Source organism: Sus scrofa, chromosome 12 (genome assembly GCF_054392235.1).
Source record: "Sus scrofa isolate SSC_HxYL_T2T_F1_AM1 chromosome 12, Sscrofa_HxYL_maternal_Yorkshire_Landrace_v2.0, whole genome shotgun sequence".
Taxonomy (NCBI): Eukaryota; Metazoa; Chordata; class Mammalia; order Artiodactyla; family Suidae; genus Sus; species Sus scrofa.
Genome location: NC_139394.1, coordinates 10,969,559 through 10,995,047, shown reverse-complemented (window position 1 = coordinate 10,995,047; position 25,489 = coordinate 10,969,559). Strand labels below are relative to the sequence as shown.

Genomic DNA, 25,489 nt, shown 5'->3' with positions numbered 1-25,489 from the left:
ATCGTGGGCAAGTTCTCTAACCCTCCTAAGTCTTAATTTCCCCTTTTGAAAAACAGGAATAAACATTGATGTGGATGCTGTGAGCATTAGATGTCACAGTCCATATTAAGTGTCTAGCCTAGTGCCTGTGCCAGTGTAATTTCTCCATGAATGTACCTCTGAGTGTTGTTGTTATTATTTCGCTTAATAAGTGGAAGAGCTTGTGTACAAACTGAGCGCTCTCTGACTCTCAAGTATGTGCTTTTAGCCACAGGGTAGACTGCTGGAGACCTGGCCAAATGGTCCATGGCTATAAAATGAGAGGCAGAAGTTTTCACTTCTGCAGGTGGAAAGATTTCATGACATGGTCCGACTGTCACCATCTCTTTGGTCGTAAACTATCTAGTCTGTTTCAGTGTCCATTCTTCACATTCAAATAGAGATAAACCTCTAAGAGTGGTGAAAATTAAAGATATTTTATGTAAAGAATCCAGCATGGTCTCAGGCCCACGTAGATGCTTAATAAATATTATCTTTAGATTATAATTCAATGTTATTATTAATAAATATTGTTATTATCAACAAATAATAACTATCCTAGTGACCCGTAAACTCATTTCTCAGGTAGACTTATAAAGAAGTAATTATTACTATTATTATTATTTTTTGTCTTTTTCTAGGGCCGTAACTGTGGCATATGGAGATTCCCAGGCTAGGGGTCTAATCGGAGCTGTAGCTGCCGGCCTATGCCAGAGCCATAGCAACATGGGATCCGAGCGAGTCTGCGACCTACACCACAGCTCATGGCAACACCGGATCGTTAACCCACTGAGCAAGGCCAGGGATCGAACTCACAAACTCATGGTTCCTGGTCGGATTTGTTAACCACTGAGCCATGACGGGAACTCCAAGAAGTAATTATTTGAATAAACCCAAGCTGATGGTTTATATAAAAAGTAATAGTAGGTGACCCTTGGAATACCTTTGGCCTTCCAGAGTTAGGAGTTTTGTAATAAGTTTGGTTCTTTCTCCAGAAGACTGAAATGTTGAATAAGTGACAGAGAATGTCCACCCACCGTTTCAACCTCCTACAGAGACTGAGTGCCCCAGGCAAACCAGTATGCCCAGTCCTGGACAGAATTCAGAGTCAGGTCTTTCAATACGAGCTGTCCGTCTTGGTCTCATCATTTGATGCTTTTGGCAGACTCTGTGAACCCGGAGGCCTCAGGACTGGGTGGTTTGATCATTTCCAATGAGGAGGAGGCCTGGGTGTTGGGGCAGGTACCTCCAATTCAGTCACAATTTCACCACTTGGGAGCAAGTCAGTTAAACTCTAAGCCCAAATAGTTTTTTATCTGGAACCTGGGAATGATGACACTTATAGGTGTGTGTGTGTGTGTGTGTGTGTGTGTGTGTGTGTGTGTTTAGATTATGTGAGTTGCAGGTCAAGCCCTTAGCCCAGTTTTCAACCTATGTCCCATTTTCCTTAGTGAGACCAGGTGACGTGTGTTTTATTTTCAACTCTGTAGGGGACTGTGTGGTTTCTGCATATCCCGGAGTTTTTCTGGGTCTCCTTTTCCTCACTCTAGAAAATGGCATGAAAGCCTCCTCTTACGTAGAATAATAATGCAAGGTTAGTGTAAAACTGGAGTCAACAAACTTTGTGTACAAAAGACTAGATATTAAATATTATGGGCTACCCACAAGGGCCTCTGTCGAAGATTCTTTGCCGTTTCTTTTCTTTTCTAACAATGCCTTAAACATATGACCACCTTGGCTGGGTGGTCATAGGCTGTAACGTGCAGAGCTGTGGTCTGAATATTAGAATATGCGACCCGGAAGAGGTCTTACCTAACACTCATTGCGTGGCAGGAACACGGAGGTAGCCCCATATAACTGGTGACATTTTCTGTTGCTTCATCCTTTTCTAAAATTTATTTATTTATTTTTCTTTTTTTGCTGCCCCACGTCATATGGAGTTCCCTGGCCAGGGATCAGATCCAAGCCACAGCTGTGGCAAAGGCGGACCCTTAACCCACGGTGCTGGTCCGGGGATCGAACCTGTGTCCTGGCGTTGCAGAGACATGGCTGATCCTGCTGTGCTCCAGTGGGAACTCCACTTCATCCTTTTTAAAAGGAAGGGTCTGAACAATTGCAGAGGATTTTTTTACTGTTTATACTAGTCACGTGTTTCATGTAACATTTGTCTTTATTTCAAATTTCCACAGCAATTAGTACAAATTGTGACAACTAAAGAAAAACAAGCTTTGGAGATTTTAAGGGTGAGAAATTAGATTTTCAGAAATTTGATTCCTCTGGAAAGTGTTTCTGAAGCAAAAAACATCTCTCCCTCACGGCCGGGTTGTGTGTGTGTGTGTGTTCTCTTTCTCTCTCCCTCTTAGTCCTGGTTTTAAGTTAGTACAGAAAAACTTTATTTTAGGTTTTCTAACCATTTCAAAGGAGTTTTGAGGTGAGGAAGACTTGCCATTAAAACTTTAGATACATGTGAGTATCTGTGTTTATATTCCCACATTTTCCTTATCTTTCTGTTTAGTTAGGTCCTTTTAGCAGGCGGGGTGGAATTATAATACACTAGGATTGGGGAAAATTGTCCTTGGGCCAAGGATTCTTTTCTCCTTTCTCTTCATCTTCCATTGTATTTTTCTAGAGCTAATTCTGGCCCAGAATGCCCCCCTCAGGGAGACCTGCATTTCCACCTTTTTTGGTTACTCTTTGTTCAGGCAGCACCCAGATTCTTTTGTCTTTAGCCTCCAGTTGCTCTATTTGTTTGATCATATGACCAGTTTGTTATGTGTGCTATGTACATTTTGTGTGTTATGTTTGCTCTGTTTCTTGGCGTTTACTACTTTTTTTTGCGGCACATGGATGTTCCCAGGTTAGGGGTCGAATCCGAGCTGTAGCCGCTGGCCTGCACCACAGCCACAGCAATGCAGGATCTGAGCCGTGTCTGCGACCTACACCACAGCTCAGGGCAACGCCGGATCCTTAACCTACTGAGTTAGGCCAGGGATCGAACCCGCAACCTCGTGGTTCCTACTCAGAGTCATTTCCACTGCACCACAACGGGAGCGCCTCATTTACTACTTTTGTCGTGAGGTCCTTGTGTATTTATTTGAAGACAGTGCTTCTCTAGGCTCCTAGTTAGGTGCACAGCCAAAGCCAAACATCTTTCTCTTAAGCGAATTATTATTAAGCGAGGTGGCAATGAAATAGTAGCAAAACATACACGTGAGGGGATGCGAGGGGACGAGTGCTCTTACGGAGACACACAAGCAGCAAACCTCTGGCTGTTGAGATGACCCTTGGAAAGTATGTACACAATGTATAGAAGAAATATCACAACTGGGTGTGCCAGCTTGGTAGAACAGATAGTTTTCTGTCCTGAAAATCAGGAGACCTGGGTTAACTGGCACCTTGGGCAAGTCACTTCACTTGACTGACCTTTTTTTTCCACCTTAAAGGCAAGACTAAATAGATTTGGAATTCCTGTGATCTATGAATTTTGTGAATTAACAGAACTGTACTATTGTTTCTTTTCTTCCTAAAGCAACTGTGAAAAAAAAAAAAATGGTAATGGTGGGATAACTGGGCACCTGGGCGCTCTTAGTTGAAAGAATATCTAGTACTTTTACTTCTTTATGAGAATATAATTGCTTACACAGAGGCTTACTAGATTGTATAATTATCCACACAACTATATTTACACGTGCCTCCTATTTACTGAATATTTACTGTGTGCCAGGCATTCTGCTAAGCATTTTACTTGGAACATCTTATTTAATGCCCAGCCCTTCATGAGGCAGTGTATTCATATTCTCGTGTTAAAGAGTAAATGGACGTTCAAAGAGATTAAGTGATCTATACGCAAATGCATTCTATTCCAAACCCTACACTATCAACACCTTTATGCTGCTTTATTTTACTCATGAGCTTTCCACCTTATTCCAAAGGCAAAAACTCTCCAGTTGCATATCGTTTGGGATGGTCATATTTGACTAAATATTTCCTGTTTCCCCTCCCACCCCTTCTCTTTTAGGCCACCTCGAGACTTAGACTCCAAAGCTTGCATTTCTATTGGAAATCAGGTGAGAAAAACCGTGTCTGATTTTCAGTTAAGATCTTGACCATTTTATAGGTATGCTTTCCCACTGGCCAGTGAAAAATGCATTTTCTGTAACATGCCGTCAGGGGTTGGGTCCCGAAATCGTGAGCTGAAACAGAAATGGTCTGTGGAGCTCTTGCAGTTCTGAATGTCCACTGAAAATCTGGCTGTCGGGGTCCTGAGGGAGGATACTTGGCAGGGGGAGAGATGGTTCTCTTTTGGGGTGCAAAATCCAGGCGCAGATCTAGCAGCCATCAGTCAGCACGTGGATTCCACCTATAATTAATGGGGCAGGATAAAGAACCACAGTGTGCAGATACCTTAACCTGAGCATTTGGACGCCGAGTTGGAGTTGGATCTCTGCATTGCCTGTGACGAGCAGGTCGCATGCCGTGGGAATCTAAACATCTCCTGGCACTTCTTGCATTCAGTGGCTGCTTGGATAAGCTTCTGAACCAGAAGAATGGGTTATTAAGAAATAACCCTTAGCATGTGGGGAGAAATCAGAGAGAGGACAAGGCAGTCTAGGTCCAGTTGATTTCTCTTTTTCATATTGCATTTTTGCTTTTCTCTCTTGCAGAACTTTGAGGTGAAGGCGGATGACCTGGAGCCCATAGTGGAACTGGGACGAGGTGCGTACGGGGTGGTGGAGAAGATGCGACACGTGCCCAGCGGGCAGATCATGGCGGTGAAGGTAGAGTTCACGTTCCCCAAACGTTTTCTGTCCGTGGTGTGTACGTGTGTCCATCTCAATGGCAAATCTGCTCTTTCTGAACCAGCCCAGCCATCTTCGATGGGATGGAACAGAAAAGCTTATTTGTAGGGAAGAATGTTTTCCTCCAAATATATGAAAAAGGCTTCCTTGGTACGAGTTGCATCCATTACAGCAGGCAGGTAGTTAGGTATAAGCAGAGAAAAGGGAGGCCACAGGCCAGGTGGCAGGAAACCATGCGTCTTATAAATAGTAGGGGTCCTTGGCAGACAAGGAAAAGAAGGAACCTCCAGACTGACAGGAGACCACACACTGGGGGGTGACAGGTGCCCTGTAGGCAGACAAGGAAAGTGGGAAAAGGGGAGAATCTCCAGCCTCCAAATGGAACCTGCTGCTCATTATACCCTCATTATGATAAAAATAGCCTTGGCGGTAAGCGCTGTCCACCATACACCAACACCATGACACTTCCGATCAGAGCTAGACAAGGGCGAAAATCCCTTCTCTTTTTGGGAAGATGGAGCTGGAATGAAAATCAGGGACTATGACCCTCTGTCCAAGCCCCTCCTTCCCAATGAATATTCTTCCATTCATTTGTATGCCCTTCATAACCTGCTTGCGAAAGCAGCTCAGGGCAGCTGCGGGCCTCTCCGCCTGCCTCCCCGCTAGAGGCCTATTTCCTCACCTAGATAAATCCTCACTTTACTTTCTCAGTTTCTGTCTCATTTCTGAATTCCTCTGTGAGGAGACAAGAATCTCCCTGTGGGAACACATCTACAGTTTTTTTTTTTTTTTTTTTTCTTTGAACTGATAAACTGACCATCTCCTTTGAATTTCTTATGCAACCACCATGTCATCAAGAGTTAACAATACTTGCTGTTCAGCTGAAACTAACACGTTGCAAATCAGCCAGATGCCAGTATAAAATAAAAATTAAGTTTAAAAAAAGAATTAACATTGGGGTGCGTGTATCTTTTCTAATTATAGTTTTCTCCAGATAGACACGGGAGGTGGGAATAATATATACACACCACTGTATAAAATAGATGATTAACAAGAACCTACTGTAGAGCACAGGAAAATCTATCTACTCAATAGTTTGTAATAACCTATATGGGAAAAAAGAGTGGATATATTTATATATATGACTGATCCACTTTGCTGTACACCTGAAACTAATACAACATTGTTAAGTCAACTATACACCCAAAAAAAAGTAAATTAAAAAAAATTAACAGTTCTTCCTTAATGTCATCTAATAGCAGGTTCAGATTAAAATTATCTGGATCAGGAGTTCCCATTGTGGTGCAGTGGAAATGAATCAGACTAGTATCCATGAGGACACGGGTTCAGGAGCTGTGATGTAGGTCACAGACGTGGCTCGGATTCTGAGTTGCTGTGGCTGTGGTATAAGCCAGCAGCTGTAGCTCCGATTTGACCCCTAGCCTGGGAACTTCCACATGCTGCAGGAACAGCCCTAAAAAGCAACCCCCCCCCAAAAAAAAATCCAAAAGACAACCCACCCCAAAACCTGGGTCATCTCAAAGTTGCTGTTTTCTCCAGTTGTTTTTTTCAAATAAGAATCCAAACAAAAGCTCCGTATTGCGTTGGGTTTTTGTACCTCACAAGCCTTTTAAAAAATCTTTATTCTGTTGCTTTTAAAAAATTGTCCCTAAAAATCAGGAAACCAGAATTGGATTGAGGGAGAAAATTGTCTCCATTTGTGGAAAACAAGGAGGATCAAATCATCTTGAGCAAACGTGCATGGTTTTTGATCTATAAAAAGAAATTTAGAATCATTGCGTGTTTCTTGAGTAGCTATTGGAATGAGTGTCACCAGAAGAATTAATACTGTCAGGCCCTTGTTAGGCATGTGGATGGTCAGATGACTTGGATTCCTTTGTTTTTGAAGAATGGAGGTATCTTCCCCTAACCTTGTAGATTTTCCGGTTTGCTCTTGTGCAGACTCTTTGTCACATAGGCAGAAGATGTGAAAACCTAATGTTACATCATCCTGTCATATAATGACATAATCATGTGTCTGTAAGGCGGCTACCTTTACTGGTGTGACACGTTTCTCTTCTCTCAGAAGCAGTGGGGTAGGAAGGAACAGTCTCTCCATTTCAATTTGATTCCTCCTTTCCTTTCCTGTATCAGTTTTCTTGCAGCTGCTATTTAGTCTCAGTATTCTTACTTACTCACAAAAAGGAGCTTTTGCTTTTTTTTTTTTTTTTTTTTTTTGGTAGGACTCCACATCAGTCACAAATCAATTAATACTCTGGCTTCTTTGCACTAAACCCACCTAATAAATCAGACCTGTTTTTGTGACTTGGAAATCATTTCCAAATATTTGCACACTCTCCAAAATATATGATCAGTTTGCTTTTCTAAACATTAAAAAAATTTTTTTACAGCCGCGCTTGCGGCATGTGGAAGTTCCCAGGCTAGGGGTCGAATTGGAGCTGCAGCTGCCAGCCTGTGCCACAGCCACAGCAACACCAGATATGAGATGCATCTGTGACCTACACTGCAGCTTGCAGCAATGCCATATACTTAACCCACTGAAGGAAACCAGGGATCAAACCCACATCTTCACCGACACTAAAAGGGTTCTTAACCCGCTGAGCCACAGCGGGAACTCCTCGTTTGCTTCTTAACGGGGATTATTTGGGAAATCAAATGAGTAACAGTCCTGCTTACTTTTCATTTGTTACAAGTAGCAAATCACTTACAGTAGTAGATATTTGAACGGTTGTTGCTAGAAGTTGTGCTGTGAATTTTGGTACTGTTTTCAGGACGGGACTCTTTAACGCCCTTGCCTTATTTATGGACTCATCCTCTGAGCAGTAACCATACCTTTTCCATGCATTCCTATTTAGCGGATCCGGGCCACAGTAAACAGCCAGGAGCAGAAAAGGCTACTGATGGATCTGGATATTTCCATGAGGACCGTGGACTGTCCTTTTACGGTCACCTTCTACGGCGCACTCTTCCGTGAGGTAGGTGATCCTTTCAAAGTCCAAAAAGAACAATAACTTAAGAAGTTTCTCTGCTTGCATAAGTGCTGTACGCTGTCACAGTGTATGTTTTCTTGTTTGACATGTTTGCTAAAGAGGGCTTCATGCTTGGGAAATGCTGGTGCAAGTTTAGCTTGAAACCACAGTATTTTTTTTTTTTTTCCCAATGTACAGCAAGGGGGTCAGGTTATCCTTACATGTATACATTGCAATTACAGTTTTTTCCCCACCCTTTCTTCTGTTGCAACATGAGTATCTAGACATAGTTCTCAATGCTATTCAGCAGGATCTCCTTGTAAATCTATTCTAGGTTGTGTCTGATAAGCCCAAGCTCCCGATCCCTCCCACTCCCTCCCCCTCCCATCAGGCAACCACAAGTCTCTTCTCCAAGTCCATGATTTTCTTTTCTGAGGAGATGTTCATTTGTGCTGGATATTAGATTCCAGTTATAAGTGATATCATATGGTATTTGTCTTTGTCTTTCTCGCTCATTTCACTCAGGATGAGATTCTCTAGTTCCATCCATGTTGCTGCAAATGGCATTATGTCATCCTTTTTTATGGCTGAGTAGTATTCCATTGTGTATATATACCACATCTTCCGAATCCAATCATCTGTCGATGGACATTTGGATTGTTTCCATGTCCTGGCTATTGTGAATAGTGCTGCAATGAACATGTGGGTGCATGTGTCTCTTTTAAGCAGAGCTTTGTCCGGATAGATGCCCAAGAGTGGGATTGTGGGGTCATATGGAAGTTCTATGTATAGATTTCTAAGGTATCTCCAAACTGTTCTCCATAGTGGCTGTACCAGTTTACATTCCCACCAGCAGTGCAGGAGGGTTCCCTTTCCTCCACAGCCCCTCCAGCACTTGTTATTTGTGGATTTATTAATGATGGCCATTCTGACTGGTGTGAGGTGGTATCTCATGGTTGTTTTGATTTGTATTTCTCTTATAATCAGCGATGTTGAGCATTTTTTCATGTGTTTGTTGGCCATCTGTATATCTTCTTTGGAGAAATGTCTATTCAGGTCTTTTGCCCATTTTTCCATTGATTGATTGGTTTTTTTGCTGTGAAACCAGAGTATTTTCAAATGGGTCTAGCTCTGTTAAAATGCTGAGGCGCCCTTTCTCCTTTCTGGGTTGGTTTGTCTATTTTGGCAAAACTGTCTCTATCAATTGTCTATAGACTGATTTGGATAGATTCCTTGAAATCTGAATTACTTGGGTCTTTCGGCCACTTGGTAAGCTTCAGGTAGCTCTGTGTAGTGTACAGGCTTACGTTTACCTTTTAAACATTTTTTTTATTACTCAATGAATTTATTACATTTATAGTTGTACAATGATCATCACAATCCAGTTTTATAGTGTTTCCATCCCCCAAACTGTCTCCTTTGGAAACCGTACATTTTTCAAAGTTTACCTCTTTGCTCTACCTGTGCTTTTCACTTTATCATGACATGGATTGTGATGCTTCACCTCACTCTTAACACACCTGCCTTTTATGAACTGTAGCCAGTGGTGAGTGTGGGAAGTCAGACATGGAGTAGGTAGTTGGACTTAACTCCTAGAGGGCAGTCACTACAGTAAAGGCTTGCATTTCCGGGATTCTATTGCTTCGGGCTATTCGTATTTTCATTAAGGACTGGACGAGCATATGCAAGTTCCGCCAGGCTGCCTGCTAGTTTGCTCTTTGGAGGTAATCTTGCCTGTTTATAAATTCCTTTGAGATCTTTTTTTTTTTTTTTAATTTTTATTTTTATTTTATTATTTATTTTTTTTTGTCTTTTTTGCTATTTCTTGGGCCGCTCCCGCGGCATATGGAGATTCCCAGGCTAGGGGTCTAATCGGAGCTGCAGCCCCGGGCCTACGCCAGAGCCACAGCAACTCGGGATCCGAGCCGCGTCTGCAATCTACACCACAGTTCACGGCAACGCCGGATCGTCAACCCACTGAGCAAGCGCAGGGACCGAACCCGCAACCTCATGGTTCCCAGTCGGATTTGTTAACCACTGCGCCACGACGGGAACTCCTCCTTTGAGATCTTAAAGGGAACTGTACTTTTCCTTCACAGACTCAACCAAGAAGGGGCCCATTCTTCCTAGTAGATGCTAACTGTTTCTTCCTTTTTCCTCTTCCATCCTTCCTGACCGTCTCTGAACGGATCGGCCTCTAGGGTGATGTCTGGATCTGCATGGAGCTCATGGATACGTCCCTAGATAAATTCTACAAACAAGTGATTGATAAAGGCCAGACGATTCCAGAGGACATCTTAGGAAAAATAGCAGTTTCTGTGAGTACATCATGACCCCTCCTACGAGGAGAATGTGAGCCTTTTGTGTCCTCGTACCCCCAAAATGAGGAAATACTACCTGGACCCCAGCTCCATCTGTGGATGGATCCATGAATGCTTTGCCTTCAGGACATTCTGTAGAAGATTCTACTACTGACTTGGTTTGGTAAATGCTCAGTTAAAGAGCCTCTTAGCAGTACATTCATCTGCTGTGACCACATTCCTGGTATTTATGCTCTGGTATTAGTTTGCCAGTCTTTTTTTTTTTTTTTTTTTTTTTACTTCACCTGTGGCATGTGGAAGTTCCTGGGCCAGGAATTGAACCTGTTCCATAGCTGCCACCTGCGCCACAGCAGTGGGAACACTGAATCCCTAAATTCCTGAGCTATCAGGGAACTCCTGGTATTAGTTTGTTTAGATTTTTTTCCCCTTTTTTTTTCAGTGCCACACCTGTGATATATGGAAGTTCCCAGGGCTAGAGGTCAAATCGGAGCTACAGCTGCTGGCCTACACAACAGCTACATCAATGCCAGATCCAAGCTGAATCTGCGACTTAGCTTGTGGCAACAGAGGATCCTTAACCCACTGAGTGAGACCAGGGTTGGAATCCACACTGCCAGGTTCTTAACCCACCGAACCACAATAGGAACTCCAATTTCGATTTTTTTATATGTAGATTTTTAAATGTTTTCTTAGGATTAATAAGCATAGAAGAAAGCAGAAGAAAGTGAAATGAAAGGTTTCCCCTTTCATGGCTTCTGAGGCCGAGGAGGATGAGAGAAAAAATGCTGGAGGCTAGGATTTCCCTGGTGGTGCAGTGGGTTGAAGTCTGGCCTTTCTTTCTCTCGGAGCCACACCTGCAGCATAAGGAGGTTCCCAGGCTACGGGTCGAATTGGAGCAGTAGCCACTATGCCACAGCCACAGCAACACCAGATCTGAGCCACATCTGCAACCTACACTACAGCTGACGGCAACACCAGATCCTTAACCCACTGAGCAAGGCCAGGGATCGAACCTGCATCCTCCCCATGGATGCTAGTCAGATTCATTTCTGCTGAGCCACGACGGGGACTCTGAGGCCTGGCATTTCACTGCTGTGGCTCAGGTCACTGCTGTGAAGCAGATTGAATCCCTGGCCCAGAAACTTTCCCATGCCATGGGCACAACCAAAAAAAAAAAAAAAAAAAAAATGCTGGAGGTCAAGTGAGAAACAAAACGTGGGAGTGAGATGTCCCCTCTCCTATGTGATGTTCTCTGGTGGGTGGAATCCAGTTTGTATAACTTCCTGTGTATTTTCCAGGATAGGAACACCATTCTTGTGAAAATATAACTTCACCTTGTGACCTCAAGCTGGGGAGAATAAACCTGGATATGCTTAACATTTGATTTCTTTCTAGTGATGGGGGGAAGTAAATCCACCTTTTGTTTCTCTTGCAGATTGTAAAAGCGTTAGAACATTTACACAGTAAGCTCTCTGTCATTCATCGAGGTAAGCTTGGATCTTCCTTTTATAAAGTTTACTTCTTTTACTCGAGTTTTATTTTTTAATCCCCCCCCCCACCACCACGCAATGGATAGAATTGAGTCAGGCAGGAGAACAGAGGGTTTTTCCTTGGGGACTAGATAGCACATCACAGAAGCAGCTGATCTTTATCTTGTCTGAAGACATCAGAAGATGCGGGCTTATGTTAGACCTGACTTGAATATGACATACCTGCTACCCAGCAGAGCTGTGGTGTTACCCACTGAGAACTTTAGAGAGTAGGATAAAAATTCATCTGATATGGAGAACATGTTCGAAAAGCAGAATCACAGGCCCCAAGACCAAGTGAATCAGAATCTGCATTTTAACAAGATCCTCAGGTAATTCTTTTGCACACTGAAGTGTGGAAAGTTCTGGTATAAAGCAGAGCCCTTTCAGACAGCAGGAGTCAGGATAAGGGGAAAAAATTGGTAGATTTGCCTCTTCTTCCTTTCCTTCTTTCCCTTTCTCCCTTCCAACTGACCTGACAACTCTTTATCCATCCATCCATCCTTCCAGTCACGTATCCATTCTTCCATCTTTCTTCCACGCCTTCATCCATCCATGAATCTCTTAGAATCATTTTCCAGCATTCATACAACGCTGTGTTTATATAGCACTGTATTTATGCAGCACTGCAGTAGATGCCCTGATTGGTATCTGAGAAGAAAATATATTCTTATGAAAATTCTATGTTAGGGATTCTTGATAGGGAAATAAGACAAACATACAAAAAACACAGGGGGAATAAAACCACATTAGAAATATGAAGGTACCAAATCTGGACGTGGTATACGTATAATACAAAACAAGGAAATAATTAGCACTGGGTGACTGTCAAGGAAAACTTCTCGCAAGAGGTATGTTCAGTCCAGCCTCTGAAAAAATGTATGGAAAGTGTTGATAGCTAATACGGTATTGTGATTTGATCATTTTTACAGTCTCCAAGCCTGAGAATGATGTAAGGTGCCTCAAACAGTATGCCTGTTATGGTTGTCATTGCTATTATTAATTGTTATTATTAAAAATGCAAAGAATATGAAGGAGGAAAAGGAATAGAAGGAAGTGGGAAGGAATCCAGAGAGGAAGAATGTGGATTACTCACAAATGTGAAACTGATTTTTAAGGGCTTATTTCAAAAGTATAAAATATTTCACTCCTAGTAGAGAATGTACAAAACATAATTAAATAAAATGTGTATATCTGCCATTCGGTTTAAGGGGAAAATGATAAAGGATAATTTTTAAGGTATTTAGAATACCTTTTTTCTTTTGATTACTTTGTGAAAAGTGTCAAAAGGGAAAACATTTCTAATTTCTAATTCTATTATCCAGAGATAACAATGGTTTATCTACTGGGTGTGTGTGTGTGTGTGTGTGTGTGTGTGTGTGTGTGTGTGTGTGTGTTAAAGCTTTCCAGACTGAAGGATTCATTTAAGAACTGTTGAGTACAACCTCTTTATCCACATGTATAATCTGCGGTCTGCCTCATGGTCTGGAATACCTGGGTTTATGGTGAATTAAACCTTGTCCATCAACACTGGGCTTTTGACTGAATCTGGCCTATTGTTATGTCACAGACTGCCTTTTCATTCCGCTCAGTGTGCAACAGATCCTTATGACCTGGGCTCTTAAAACATTATTTTATTGTTATAAGAACACTTAACGTGAGCGCTACCCTCCTAACCACATTTTGAACAGTACAATACAGTATTGTTCATTACGGGGACAATGCTGTCCAGCAAATCTCTAGCACTTATTCATCTAACATAATAGAGACCATCTGCCCATGGAAGTGGGCGTTTGGTTCAGTAATAAATTTTTTAGTTCTTACTACAAGTATGGGGAGAGCAGTAAGAGGTGTGTAACCGGGATGGCAGTTACTGTCCCTTGTGGGGAAAGGAAGGGGAAGGAGAAGTGGAGCGTTCAGGCCCCCTGGTGGTACAGAGGTGCCACTGCAACGATGAGCTCCTGATGGTTCTCACTTTCAGACGTCAAGCCTTCCAACGTCCTGATCAACACTCTGGGCCAAGTGAAGATGTGCGATTTCGGAATCAGCGGCTACCTTGTCGACTCCGTCGCCAAAACTATTGATGCAGGATGCAAACCGTACATGGCGGTAAGTACAGCAGCTGGGGGTGGCATCTGAGAATGCAACTGCTGACCAGCCACACCAGGAAATAGGAAACGGATGGTCATAGAGAGAAAATTGCAATGTGCCTTGGATGCAAGGAAGATCCTGCATCTTCTTTAGTCTTTAAGTATTTCCTGTCCGAAATCCTTAGTCCCTGGCTTCGTATATCTTACTTTTAAAATACCAAGTAAAGTGGTCTATTTTGAAAAGCAGGTAGAGCCCACACAGTTTTCCACACTGCATGGCAGGGGTGTGCTACCTTGTTTGTTCAGAACAGGAAAAAGAATTTCAATGCCCCAAACAAGTCAGTTTGGTCCTGAGGGAACCCCCTCGCCGTGAAGATCCATTGCTCTAAGCAGAGAACTTGGGACTCCTTTCTGACCTTAAGTAAGGACTTTTACTGTAAATATTCTATTTTGAAATGACGTCCTGCTTGGAATTCAAAAGCTTTCTGTCCACGTTCAGCTAAAAGTTGTTGAGGTCTGTTCACATCAGACAGTAGCCCAGTGACTCTCGATGACTCTATTTGCTGAGTTCTGCACTGTTGGTGGTTTAAATAAGGAAATGGCCAGGCTGGCAAAGTGGCTTTACACCATGTGTCACAGTTCTTCGTAAGGCAAAACTGAAATTGCTTTTGAATTGTGAGGGAACTAGGAGGCATTATTATCCCCCAGAAAAGATGTATGTAGACTGAGGAGAACCCCATGGAGATGTTGATGTTTATGGCAGGGAGTCTTCGTGGCCTGAGAGGCATGTTAGTTTACAACTCATCTGGCAGCTGGTGCCACCCCCACCCCATGAGACTTTATTGAGCCAGGAACGTCCTCTCAGTTGTCCTTTTTTGTCTCCTTTCCAGCCTGAGAGAATAAACCCAGAGCTCAACCAGAAGGGATACAGTGTGAAGTCCGACATTTGGAGTCTGGGCATCACCATGGTAGCGTATGATAACCATCACGGATCGCGGGGTTCTGGGCGTGAGGCTGGAATGGAGTGGGGTGGACTTAGAGACCAAGAGGCAAATGCCCTAAATGCAGGTCTGAGACAGCAGGAGGTCTGGAGTGACAGTTGTCTGCAGCGCGTTGTAGGAGGAATACTGAACCGGGTTTGGGCAAAACCCACTTCTCTTTATTCCACTTCTAAGTAGTTGTAAGTCCTTCAGTAGTTGATGGAGTTGCCAGGGACTTTCTTACTGTCCTCATCTGTAAAATGAGAGGTTCTGACTTCTGCTCCAGGTTTTTTTTTTTTCCTTTTTAAAGAAAAGCATTTTTTTTTTCCTTTGCTTTTTTTCTAGAGCCGCACCTGCAGCATATGAAAGTTCCCAGGCTAGGGGGTGAATTGGAGCTTCAGCTGTCAGCCTACACCACACAGCAACACCAGATCCAAACCGCGTCTGCGACCTACACCACAGCTCATGGCAACGCTGGATCCTTAGCCCACTGAATGAGGACAGGGATCAAACTCGAATCCTCATGGATACTAGTTGGGTTCATAACCCACTGAATCACAATGGGAACTCCCAAGAAAAGCATTTTTAATGAGAAAACAAAAACAAAATAAAAACAGAGTTTCAGACAGTGATGAGCATTGCACCAGAAAAACAAGAGAGAGTTAAAAGTTGGTAGCTTATGTTATGCACCTTTCCCCCCTATTTGTTCACTGTCTTTTAATTGGAAACAACTGCCACTCAGCAAACATGGCAGAATTTTTTTTCAAAAAGTATTTCGTATAGTAAGTTTGCTGCTGAAGTGGCTTGCCTCTTAAGTATTTCTGGTATTTATTGAGGTGTGAGTTCATTTACCTTCCTGTATTATGGCTTCAACAATAAAATGAGCAATAATTAGGTAAAATTACTATGTAAGTAAATAAATATACTCGTTAAACTATAGATATAAAATGTATATGTGTGCCAGATAGTTTTCTTTATAGTTTCAAAATAAATTATTCTAATCAAGGTATGCAGAAGCTTAAGCTACTTTAAGAGCGCTAATGTGTGTGGACTCTGATACAGAGTTTTGTTATCCAGGACATAACAGAATGTGATTATGGTTCAGCTTCCCAGAATGTGATTATAATAGAATTCTTGGTTGTTGAGTGCACACAGAGCCAAACACATAGTAGCAAGTAGGATAATTTCCGCAGGCACAGCCCTACAGGTATAGAGTTAGTGCCTGATTTGTATCTTTGGTGATTGTACATTTTCAGTGTATCATTGAGATCTGGAATTATCCATTGGGGTCCTGGATCCTTCCCAGACCTGGTAGTGAGTTATTAAATCCAGTGGGTTATTCCATATCCCTGCCCAGGAAACACATGATCTTGTAGCAGCAAAGTGGCCTTTGCTCAAGTCCAAAAAAAGATATGTCATTTGGGCCTAGGCTTTTTTTTTTTTTTTTTTTTTTTTCATCCCAGCAAGGGGCCAGCAGATGGCAGCAGATGTACAGTTCTGTAAAAGTCTTGGGGTAAGAGTTAACGTTTTAGACTAAACATTTGAAAACCTGGTCCCTTTACAACCTGAAGTTTAATACTGCTGGCTTACAATTTTATTAAGTGCCACACTGGGTTTTAGTGAGGACCCAGCTTTAAGCAGGCCTCAGGGGCTGTCTCCAGGAAGATATTATCTGAAAATCCCTACTCCAGGACTTGGGTTTTCCCTCCAATTTTACTTAACACCATCGTGTTTCCTTCTGGTTCTCCTGGATTCCCCAGTGGATTCCCTATTTAAACAGTAGCCCTACTGAAGTTCCTGTCCCCCTGTTTTCCTTTCCTCTCTAGATCGAGTTGGCCATCCTTCGGTTTCCCTACGACTCGTGGGGAACTCCTTTTCAGCAGCTCAAACAGGTGGTGGAGGAGCCATCGCCACAGCTCCCCGCAGACAAGTTCTCCGAAGAGTTTGTTGACTTTACCTCACAGTGGTAAGAGAGCTTGTCTCCAGCTGGTGTTGAGGAAGAGGAGACGTTTTCTCATGACTTTGTTCCATCGGTTTTAATCCATGACACATACATTCACCCCCAAAGCATGGATGGAGTGTGCCCGCGACACTGAAGCAGCACAGACGCCTCTCCTAGTCTCTGCCCTCACTGAGCTCAGGGCCAAGGCAGTGAGTCTGACCCCAGTCATTAGAGTGTAGTATGTCAGGTCTGGGGATGGGTATTTGGAAACCCAGAGGAAAGGCACTAGGGTAGAGTTTCTGGAGGAGATAAATCCTGAGCTGGGACCAGGTGAGGTATGTCCAAGCGAAAGGAAAGTTGAGGAGAAAAGGGTGTTCCAAGCCAAAGGAACATCATGCATTAGGTCACAAAAGTGAGAAACTCTTTTCTGACAGTTTGAAGCCAACTGATGTTGACCAGAGCCAAGAGAGAAAGGGGGGGGTGGGTCCCCTGGAGGATTAGAGGTGGGAAATAGATAGGACACAAAGAACTGCCTTGGAGGACAAGCCAGTGGCTACTTTCAGAGCCTTCCTTAGGTACCTGGAAGTTTTGCAAAGTCATTCTAGTGTTTTGTAGGCTGCTTCTTACAGAACATTTGCTAACTTATGGATATGCTTGTCCGTAAGCATCTCATGGACAGGACTGGGGGTCTGAGAAGGGAATCTGGAGTAGGGAGATGAGGGCTGTACTAAAGCTGTAAACTTTGATTTCATGGAACTTGCCAGTGGACTTGAAACTGGGAGAGGGGTTGTTTTCTCCAGAAAATCTAGTGGTTTCTGTGTGCATAGGGATTATGATGTCTCACCTGACTTGCTGCTAAGGATCACTACATGTGATGCTGGAAAGAGGATGCTAACATGGAGCCAAGAGGGTTTATTTGGGTACCTGCAGAACAGATGAGAATTGGCGGACGGGGAATCAGGGGTGGTGAGAAGCAGAGCAGTTCTGGACACTTGCTGCTAAGGAAGGGGCTGGCGTTCTGAAGGCCGTTGTGAGAGTCTGGCTTCTTCAGGGTCCTCCTTCCTCGGCTTCCATGCTCTTTGCAAGAAACATTCTGAGTCAGCTTTTATGGGGAAGCATGATGAGACCAAGCAGCTGTCTGTTGCTCATGAAACTACAGCCTCTTAGATGTGCGGTCAGCTCTCAGCTCCACGTCATCCCCAGTACTTTTCCTTAATGATATATGAGGCTGGCCCACCATTGTTTGTTCTTGTTCTAGTTTTGGAAGAATGGACAGAGGGGCTGGAGCAGTGGGCCATGGGACAGTCTGTTGTGCATCCTCTGGGCTCCTGGGATGCGCCCTCTTAAGGGCTCTGCTTGCGTGACTGTGCTGGATGTGGCGGTACCCCTTCCAGGTTGAGATGCATTCATGATTTTGCCTTCGGATTTCAAGAGCTTCGTTTTTGTTTTTGTTCTTTGCTTTCCTTATCCTCAGATGTTTAAAGGTCAAATAGGAAAAGGAATGAGTCATCTTGGATCGTTCTCAAGAGGGGTGATAATGGGGAAGGATCTTATCTCAGGAAGGCTTCTCGAACTATCTCCTTTATAACCTTTCTCCCACCTGGCCCCCCTTCTCAAGATTCTAGGAACTTCTGAAAATCTGGATGAGAGCAAGGCTGGTGTGTGACGTTGGAGAAAACCAGGTTGCCTATTGTGAATCGCCCCTTAACTCCAGTAGTTCTCTCAACTCTGGCTGCTTCCTTATTAAATATGAGAGAGCTTTTGAGTATTTTGTCACCCTGGGTCTTGGCCTCAGAGATCCTATTCTACATCTACACTCTATTCTACATCTGGGTTGAGAACCCCTGATTTACATCTAGGATCTGTGGACTCATTATCAACTGCTCCCTGTTCAGAAAACTGCTTTTCTTTAATTGATTGAAAAAGCGTTCATTTTGCTCTATTTTCCTTTTGCCAAGTTTTTCTGACTTAGAACTTCCCCTAAAGAGTCAGTGTTAAAGGTTTTTATAGATAAATTTTTAAAGTCAAAGCCTTGAAAAAAAATAAATGTTTTCTAACTTTAATATATGCACACATTTGTGGAAATGCAGATACGTGTATTATTTCTCTTTATATAGCAACCACCCTGGCCTGCCCTCCCCCACAGAACCCAGAGCGTCTTCATGGCCCCCCTTCTGAGGTCTCCATTTCCCTCTTGTTTTTTTTTTTTTTTTTTTTTTTTTTGTCTTTTTGTCTTGTTGTTGTTGTTGTTGTTGTTGCTATTTCTTGGGCCGCTCCTGCGGCATATGGAGGTTCCCAGGCCAGGGGTCTAATCGGAGCTGTAGCCGCCGGCCTACGCCAGAGCCACAGCAATGCGGGATCCGAGCCGCGCCTGCAACCTACACCACAGCTCACGGCAACGCTGGATCCTTAACCCACTGAGCAAGGGCAGGGACCGAACCCGCAACCTCATGGTTCCTAGTCGGATTCGTTAACCACTGCGCCACGACGGGAATTCCATCCCTCTTGTTTTATCTCATTTTTAGAACCATTTACTCTAGTTCATTAATTTAAAAATGTTGAGCCATAGAATTTTTTTCAGCTTTCTTGGAATGGTTAATTCTGTTAATGCTATTAACTCTGTATCATTTCATTTGCACTCAAGTCAGCCAGTCTAGCTTGTTTCTGGGGTTTACTTAAAAAAAAAAAATAATAATAATAGAAACAAAACTCAAACCACTAACTTCGAAATTGTCAAAAAATAACTTCTTCCTCAAACTTTGAGTGTGGTAGCTCCTGTAAAACCTGATACTTAAAAAGATCAATTGTGTGTAAAATAGTAATTTTTGTTGGTATGAGACTTGGGAAGTAGAAGGAGAGCTGTAATTCTGAATTTCATGAGCAGTCTTACTTATCCTCAGTAGGATTGTTTTTAAGAGTACAGGCTCTTCCTATTTCAAATGCCAGGTCAGTGGTTTTTTGCCTACCGTCAACCGCCAATATATTTTCTTTGATACCTCCTTAGTATGAACATTCTTTTGAAGTCAGTTAAGTTGGAAAAGTTGCCTCATGCTTCAAAAAAATAGTACTGATTTCTTGGGATGATTTTATGAAGGGCTCAGACCTTTATGTAAGCAATTTTGTTTTTCATATGCATTAGCATATAAACACACAGCTATACCTAGCAGCCGTCTAATTAGTCACTTGTTTTATTACTGAGTTTTAAGTTAGATCTGGAGCTGGGTGGAAAGAATGGAAAAATGATCATTACCTAAAAACACCTCTTCTACTTCTTAATGAAAGAAGGACAGAGGCTGTGAGTGTAACCCCCTTTTATACCTGTTCCTCCCTTGTCCTGTGTATAAAGCTGCATTTTTGGAGACACTTCTTCATGAAAGAGCCCTTTCTGGGTGTGACCTCGGTGTGTTTTTTGCATTTTTTTATGGCGTAGTCAGGCTATGATCCTTCAAAACTTCTTGAAAGCCCCAACTCTTTGTGGAAAGGGGGCAAGAGGGGGGCGACGATTTGGAAAGTGAAAACTTTTAATCTTGAATTTTGGGAAAGACGCGTCTGTGTTTTTATTTCCCCCCCTCTGTCTTTGGGTTAAATGTTGAGCTAGAAGAAACAGGGTTGCATTACTCACAGCTTAGGTGATCTGTCAGAGTATCTGGGACCTTCCACGGGATGCATTCTACCTAAGCATTGCTGGCATCCAAGGGCTGCCATGTGCTGTTCACCTTCATCCAGGGCATCGATGGGGTAGTCACTCTCCCTTGGTCCCTACTGGCCAGCTGACAGTGCACTGTGGTTTGGAGGGCGGAACAGAAGCACTTATTCGCCATCACTGTCCTATCCAAAGTTATGGCATGAGAGAGCCCAGAGATCCAGCTGGTGTCTATCTTTTGCAGTGACATCAGAGAGACATATCCTCTGGGTTGGGGTAGGGGGTGGGGAGAGGAGAGAACAGAAAGGAAGTTAAGGCATTTATTCCGTACATACTTGTAAAAAAAACTGTAGCAACGATGCCCACTTACAGACCACTCCTTTCCGTACTTATTGTGACACAGGACCAGCAAGTGACAGTGTCTCCCTCTTTTTTCCCTGCATGGCTCTCTTATCGTAGGGGCTTTAGACAGTTCCTGGTGTGCGGGTGGGGGTGGGAGTGGGGATGTGCTGACCACGTAGGGCCTTGCTTTGGGAGTCCCAGTAAAGAAATCCACTAGGAAAGCCTTATGTTCTAGTCCTGAAGAAGGCTTCACGAATGAGTTTCTCCCCAGAATGGAATTTTGGCAGGCTTACATTTTCGTACCATCACCTCTTTCTATAGGTTCCTAGGCTTAGAGGCTGAGGGAAGTTCACTGGAGGCCGACCACCAGGTGCCAAAACAGCTTGGCTTCCCTCTTGCGTTGCTTTCGGGTCCATTTAAGAGCTCAGAGCCCAGTCGACCAGCCTGGGGGCATGTCAGAAGAGGTTGGAGGCCCACCCAGACACTGATATCAAATGACTCAGAGGAAACCTTGGTGTCATCAAAATGGACAATCAAATATAGTTCCCAACTTGCTCAGGAAGGATGGTAAAAAGAACCACTGGATATTTATTTAGCTTATAACAAATGTATGGCTTGAGAGGCACACTGTGTTTTTATTCTGTGGATGCATCTAAGCGCCCTTCTTGGAAACAGGCGGGGGAATTCACAGAGGCAGAAATCCTCTGGTCAGCACAAACTTCCAGCTAGCAATTCTCAAGATGGCATGAAGCTGTTTCTTCATGTCAGCTACGGTCAGGAGTGTTGTGTTGTGGCATTTGGAAGAGGAATTAGGGCAGTTAGCTAATTGCACGCTTGAAAATGACAAGCCACTTGAAAATTCAAAAGTCTGACTCAAAGCCAAAAAGAAATTGGTGTAGCTTTGAACTCCACAGTTGTTATTTTGTGCTGAATTTCAAGCACTTCCTATTAAACATGGAAAATTTACTTTTTCCCCTAACCTTATCCTGAGTATTTTTCTATTCTTAGCCCATGTTTTGAAGTGTTCTTGATTTAAAAGACGGAGCACATAGGTTATATCAGTTATATCAATTTAAGAAACAGCCTTGGTTTGCTGTGTAAATATTTTCCGTCAATACTCTGCCATAGTGCTTGTGGTACATTCTGAGCTTTCTCGTCAGAGGCCATAAGTCAAGAAAGAGCCTGTTGACCAACCATCTCTAAGCTTTTAGGGCTTTTTAACACTTTATGATGATCAACTTGGGGTACCTTCCCTACATTTTCTTTATACAAATTTTAAAAAATTCTGGAGAAATTTTTACTCTACAAATGAAAAGATAAGACATCCTGACTCAAAATGAACTCTCCTTAAAAACACAAATATTTAATTTCTTCTGCCTGATAAGAGAGAGTCCTGTTGCATTACGTACTAAATAGAAGGTAAAAAATCAGCAATGTCTCAGGTTGGTAAAAGACGGCATTGCTTTAATTATTTGAGAAGCAGGCCTTTCTTTCTGTTATTCCCTTGGTTCAGTTGTTGACCAATGAAAGCTAGGAATGGAATGGCTGGATGTGGTCTTCAAGGAGACTTATTCGGAGTCAGTGTGTAGTTAGAGTTTGATGATTGACTAATGGTCCATCTAAAATAGAGACACCTGAAATCAGCCACTTGACTACTGAGGGTAGGTTTCATATCGTGTTTGTGCTTTTCCTCATGGACTTTAGGATGATAAATTGCTCAGATTATAGAGATGGCCTTCTGGTTCTTGATTTGCTTTGAACAACAGCTGGAAATCCAGGGCGTTTGTACGTGAGTCTGTGTGCTTTTACAATAGCGTCTGTGTGCAAGTCAGCCATGCTCCTGGGATCACATTTCTTCTGTGTTTCTTTCTAGGTGAAACTAGCTCTTGAACTTAGAAAAACTTTTGCTTCCTGGGGTAAAAGGTAGGGAGGGATGGTAGGAATGAGAAAGTGCCCAAATGAAGGATGAACCAGCTGGAGATGCTTCTAAGTGAATTTCATTTCAGAGAAAGAGATGGAAGGTAGCGGTGAGAAGCAATGCCCTAGGACACACAGTCCAGGGTTTCCCAATCTCAGCACCAATGACATTTTGGACTGGATCATTCTTCATTGTTGGGGATGGATCTGCGCTGTGCCTTCTGGGATGCTGAGCAACATTCTTGCCCTCTACCTATCAGATGCCAACAACACTCTCCACCACCAGTAGTATCAACCAGAAATGCCTCTAGAAATTGCCAAATGTTTGCTGCAGGGTGAAACCACCTGCAGTTGAGAACCACCAGCAGAGCCTTGTAGAATCTCAGGATATAGGTACATGAGGAGTCATCAGTGGGAGTTACAGAGTCTCGTTCATTTCACTCAGGCACACCTTCCCATGTCCACCCAGCTTTGACAGTGAATGATTCCTCTTTCTAATTCGCTCTTATTTTTATCCTCAGTTGAGATGAAACCTTCTCTCATAGGTGGTCTGGTCACTGAGGTCACTAGGCCCTAGATCTGCCCTCAGTTCCAGGTTGAAACTCCTCACATCTACCTGTACCCTGTCTCAGGCTCCCTGGCTTCTACCCACAGCACTGGCCTGGAGTCAACTGGTAGGCTGCTTTAAGTTGTTTTGGCTCAAAAGCTTCCTCCTTTTTTTTTTTTCTTCCATTTCATTTTGTTTTAAATCACAATTTTTCCAAGCCTCTCAACTGTTTCACTCTCTGGTCCTCTATCTCAGTTATTATTAGCCTCTGTGGGTGGAACAGAGCTCATGTCACACATACTAGGTCTCATTTGCTCAGAATGATCCATTAGCACAAATTCCAGCGAACCCAATAACCCGCCGCTTTTTGGTTCCTTCAACACCAGGCAAACTTCCTTTCCATTCATGGATGGTTTTTATGGCCGCATGGCCAGAGGAGCCTGTAGGTTGCCTTGCAAATCATAGTTTTCGAAATCATCCTTTTCTCCATTCTATAGCCTGGGATTCCAGCTCCAAATAAACTGCTTCTTTTCTTTTTTTCCATGTTAAGGCCACGGGTGGATAGTGGGGTGGGTCTCTTCATACTGCGGTTTGATTACTGTTGCCTCTGTATCAAATGTGATTAAAGTGTCTGTGCATACAGACAGCTGAATGAGTGGGAGCTACCTGACAGGAGTGCATGATCACCAGGCATTTCTAAGAAGGATAACTGCGAACTCCCTGGCTGTGTGTGCTTTCTCTTTCATCAGCCAAGAGGTCGTAAACCAGCAGCGTGACCTTAGGTTATTTTACGTATGTATTGCTTCTCTCTCAAGTAGGTTCAGGAGGGAATATATAAAAGCAAATTACACATTCAAGGGGACCAGCAGCAAAGAGAACCAGGTATTAAAGATAGAGAGGCGGTAACAAATATAAGAAATACCTGCCAATTACTTTGCCAGTGAGGGTAGATTAAAAACTGTTTCGAAGGAAAGTAGATGTGTACTGCAATATATAATAAAAGCTAGTTTTTATGTTATTGGTAAAATATAAGGAAAGTACACACACACACACTCTTATTCTTCCCATTAATCACCCAAGGTGACTTAAAACATACTTTGTAAGTGTAACAGAAGAGGAAAGTCAAGCCAGGAGATCTAAAATGTTTTCAATGCATTTTTATAGGTGATTCTGTTTAGTCTTCTAACAGGCTCTGAATTCTAGTCTGGTGAAAATACAGATGGTTTCTAGATTTTAATGTGATCCATTTTTTTCTTCCTTTAAGCTTGAAGAAGAATTCCAAAGAAAGGCCAACATATCCAGAGCTTATGGTAAGTATTATTAGAGACGTTAAACATGCCCAGACTAACAGCTAGTACAGTCGAAATGACTAAGACCTAAATTATAATCAAAGAGCCATCCTGGAAGAGCCGATTCACTGAGACACTGAGTCCTTCGTTAGCATAACCTGCGGTGCATCACCTGTCTTAGCAATTTTTTGTGTGATAATAAACCTGTCATCATATAGGCCAGATTGTGTCAATGAAATTTATATCTTCAAATTTTAAAGACATTGGGAGTCACCAGTGAATACAAAATGAAGGAAAGAATCATTTAAAGGATTTCAATAGTGAGAGAAACTTAAGTGCCACATGTCTGGCCAATTTTTGATACAATATCTAGGATTAACTGGATGAACCTCTTTTTAGTGGGAGGGAGTAAAGAATCACTTTGTTTTCTCCTGGTTTTCACTTTAATGGAAAAAAAGTAAGACAAAGCCTTACTAATTTGAATTATGCAACCTCCGCATTCACAGTTTATTATTTGCACTATCTATGAAAAAAAGGCGAAAATAAGACCTCAGGGTTGTTGTTTTTAAATTGTTTCTTTTAAATTGTAGTCACTGCCCTTCTAAGCTAATTACAGAGGATGTTTTTAATTAAAACATACATGACTGGGACCTAAACTTGGCATCCTTATCTATGTATATGTTGAATATAGGAGAAACACATTTTCTTTCTGAAATATAAAACTCAGTATTTACTCATTTGTATTAACCCCTCCCCAGATTTGTTTCAACTATTAAGGTCTTAATTTTAGCAAGGGAAGGGAGAGTTCTGCTCCTGCACAGTTGCAAGCGAGATGCAAATATTAATACCATTTCTAATTGGAATGTAGTCATTCTGCAGGCATTAAATGCTTGCTCCCATCCCATCCCACCGGCAAGCAGTGCTCAGTCTTGAGGACCAACTCAGGGCAGGTGATAGAGTACAGGTTCATGATATATTGTAATAAATGGTGTGGTGAGGTGTCTTCAACCTGGAAAAGTACAGCTTGTTGACTATTTGTATGTCTTCTTTGGAAAAATGTCCAGTCAGGTCCTTTGCCCATT

The 25,489-nt window shown here is 42.7% G+C and overlaps 1 protein-coding gene and 1 long non-coding RNA gene across 6 annotated transcripts in view; one reads left to right on the top strand and one right to left on the bottom strand.

The window, feature by feature from the left end:
• LOC106505399 (uncharacterized) overlaps positions 1 to 25,489 on the bottom strand; it is a 122,026-nt gene that overhangs the window by 59,430 nt on the left and 37,107 nt on the right. Inside the window, exons 3-5 of one of the 2 annotated variants that reach the window (XR_014820895.1) lie at positions 20,292 to 20,578; positions 10,759 to 12,308; positions 6,792 to 10,710 (exon numbers count right to left, since the gene is read on the bottom strand). This is a non-coding gene — a long non-coding RNA (uncharacterized LOC106505399). Of the gene's footprint in view, positions 1 to 6,791; positions 10,711 to 10,758; positions 12,309 to 20,291; positions 20,579 to 25,489 lie in introns of those variants that run through there. The other variant, XR_014820896.1, reaches the window with a different exon arrangement.
• The window catches only part of MAP2K6 (mitogen-activated protein kinase kinase 6), a 123,718-nt gene that overhangs the window by 84,716 nt on the left and 13,513 nt on the right, over positions 1 to 25,489 (top strand). For all 4 annotated transcript variants that reach the window (XM_013980816.3, XM_084983887.1, XM_084983885.1 and 1 more), the window contains exons 3-11: positions 4,037 to 4,085; positions 4,683 to 4,796; positions 7,694 to 7,813; positions 10,009 to 10,125; positions 11,564 to 11,615; positions 13,639 to 13,766; positions 14,638 to 14,715; positions 16,554 to 16,693; positions 24,383 to 24,428. In XM_013980816.3, the coding sequence (XP_013836270.1) occupies positions 4,037 to 4,085; positions 4,683 to 4,796; positions 7,694 to 7,813; positions 10,009 to 10,125; positions 11,564 to 11,615; positions 13,639 to 13,766; positions 14,638 to 14,715; positions 16,554 to 16,693; positions 24,383 to 24,428 (844 nt within the window). The remainder of the gene's footprint in view (positions 1 to 4,036; positions 4,086 to 4,682; positions 4,797 to 7,693; positions 7,814 to 10,008; positions 10,126 to 11,563; positions 11,616 to 13,638; positions 13,767 to 14,637; positions 14,716 to 16,553; positions 16,694 to 24,382; positions 24,429 to 25,489) is intronic.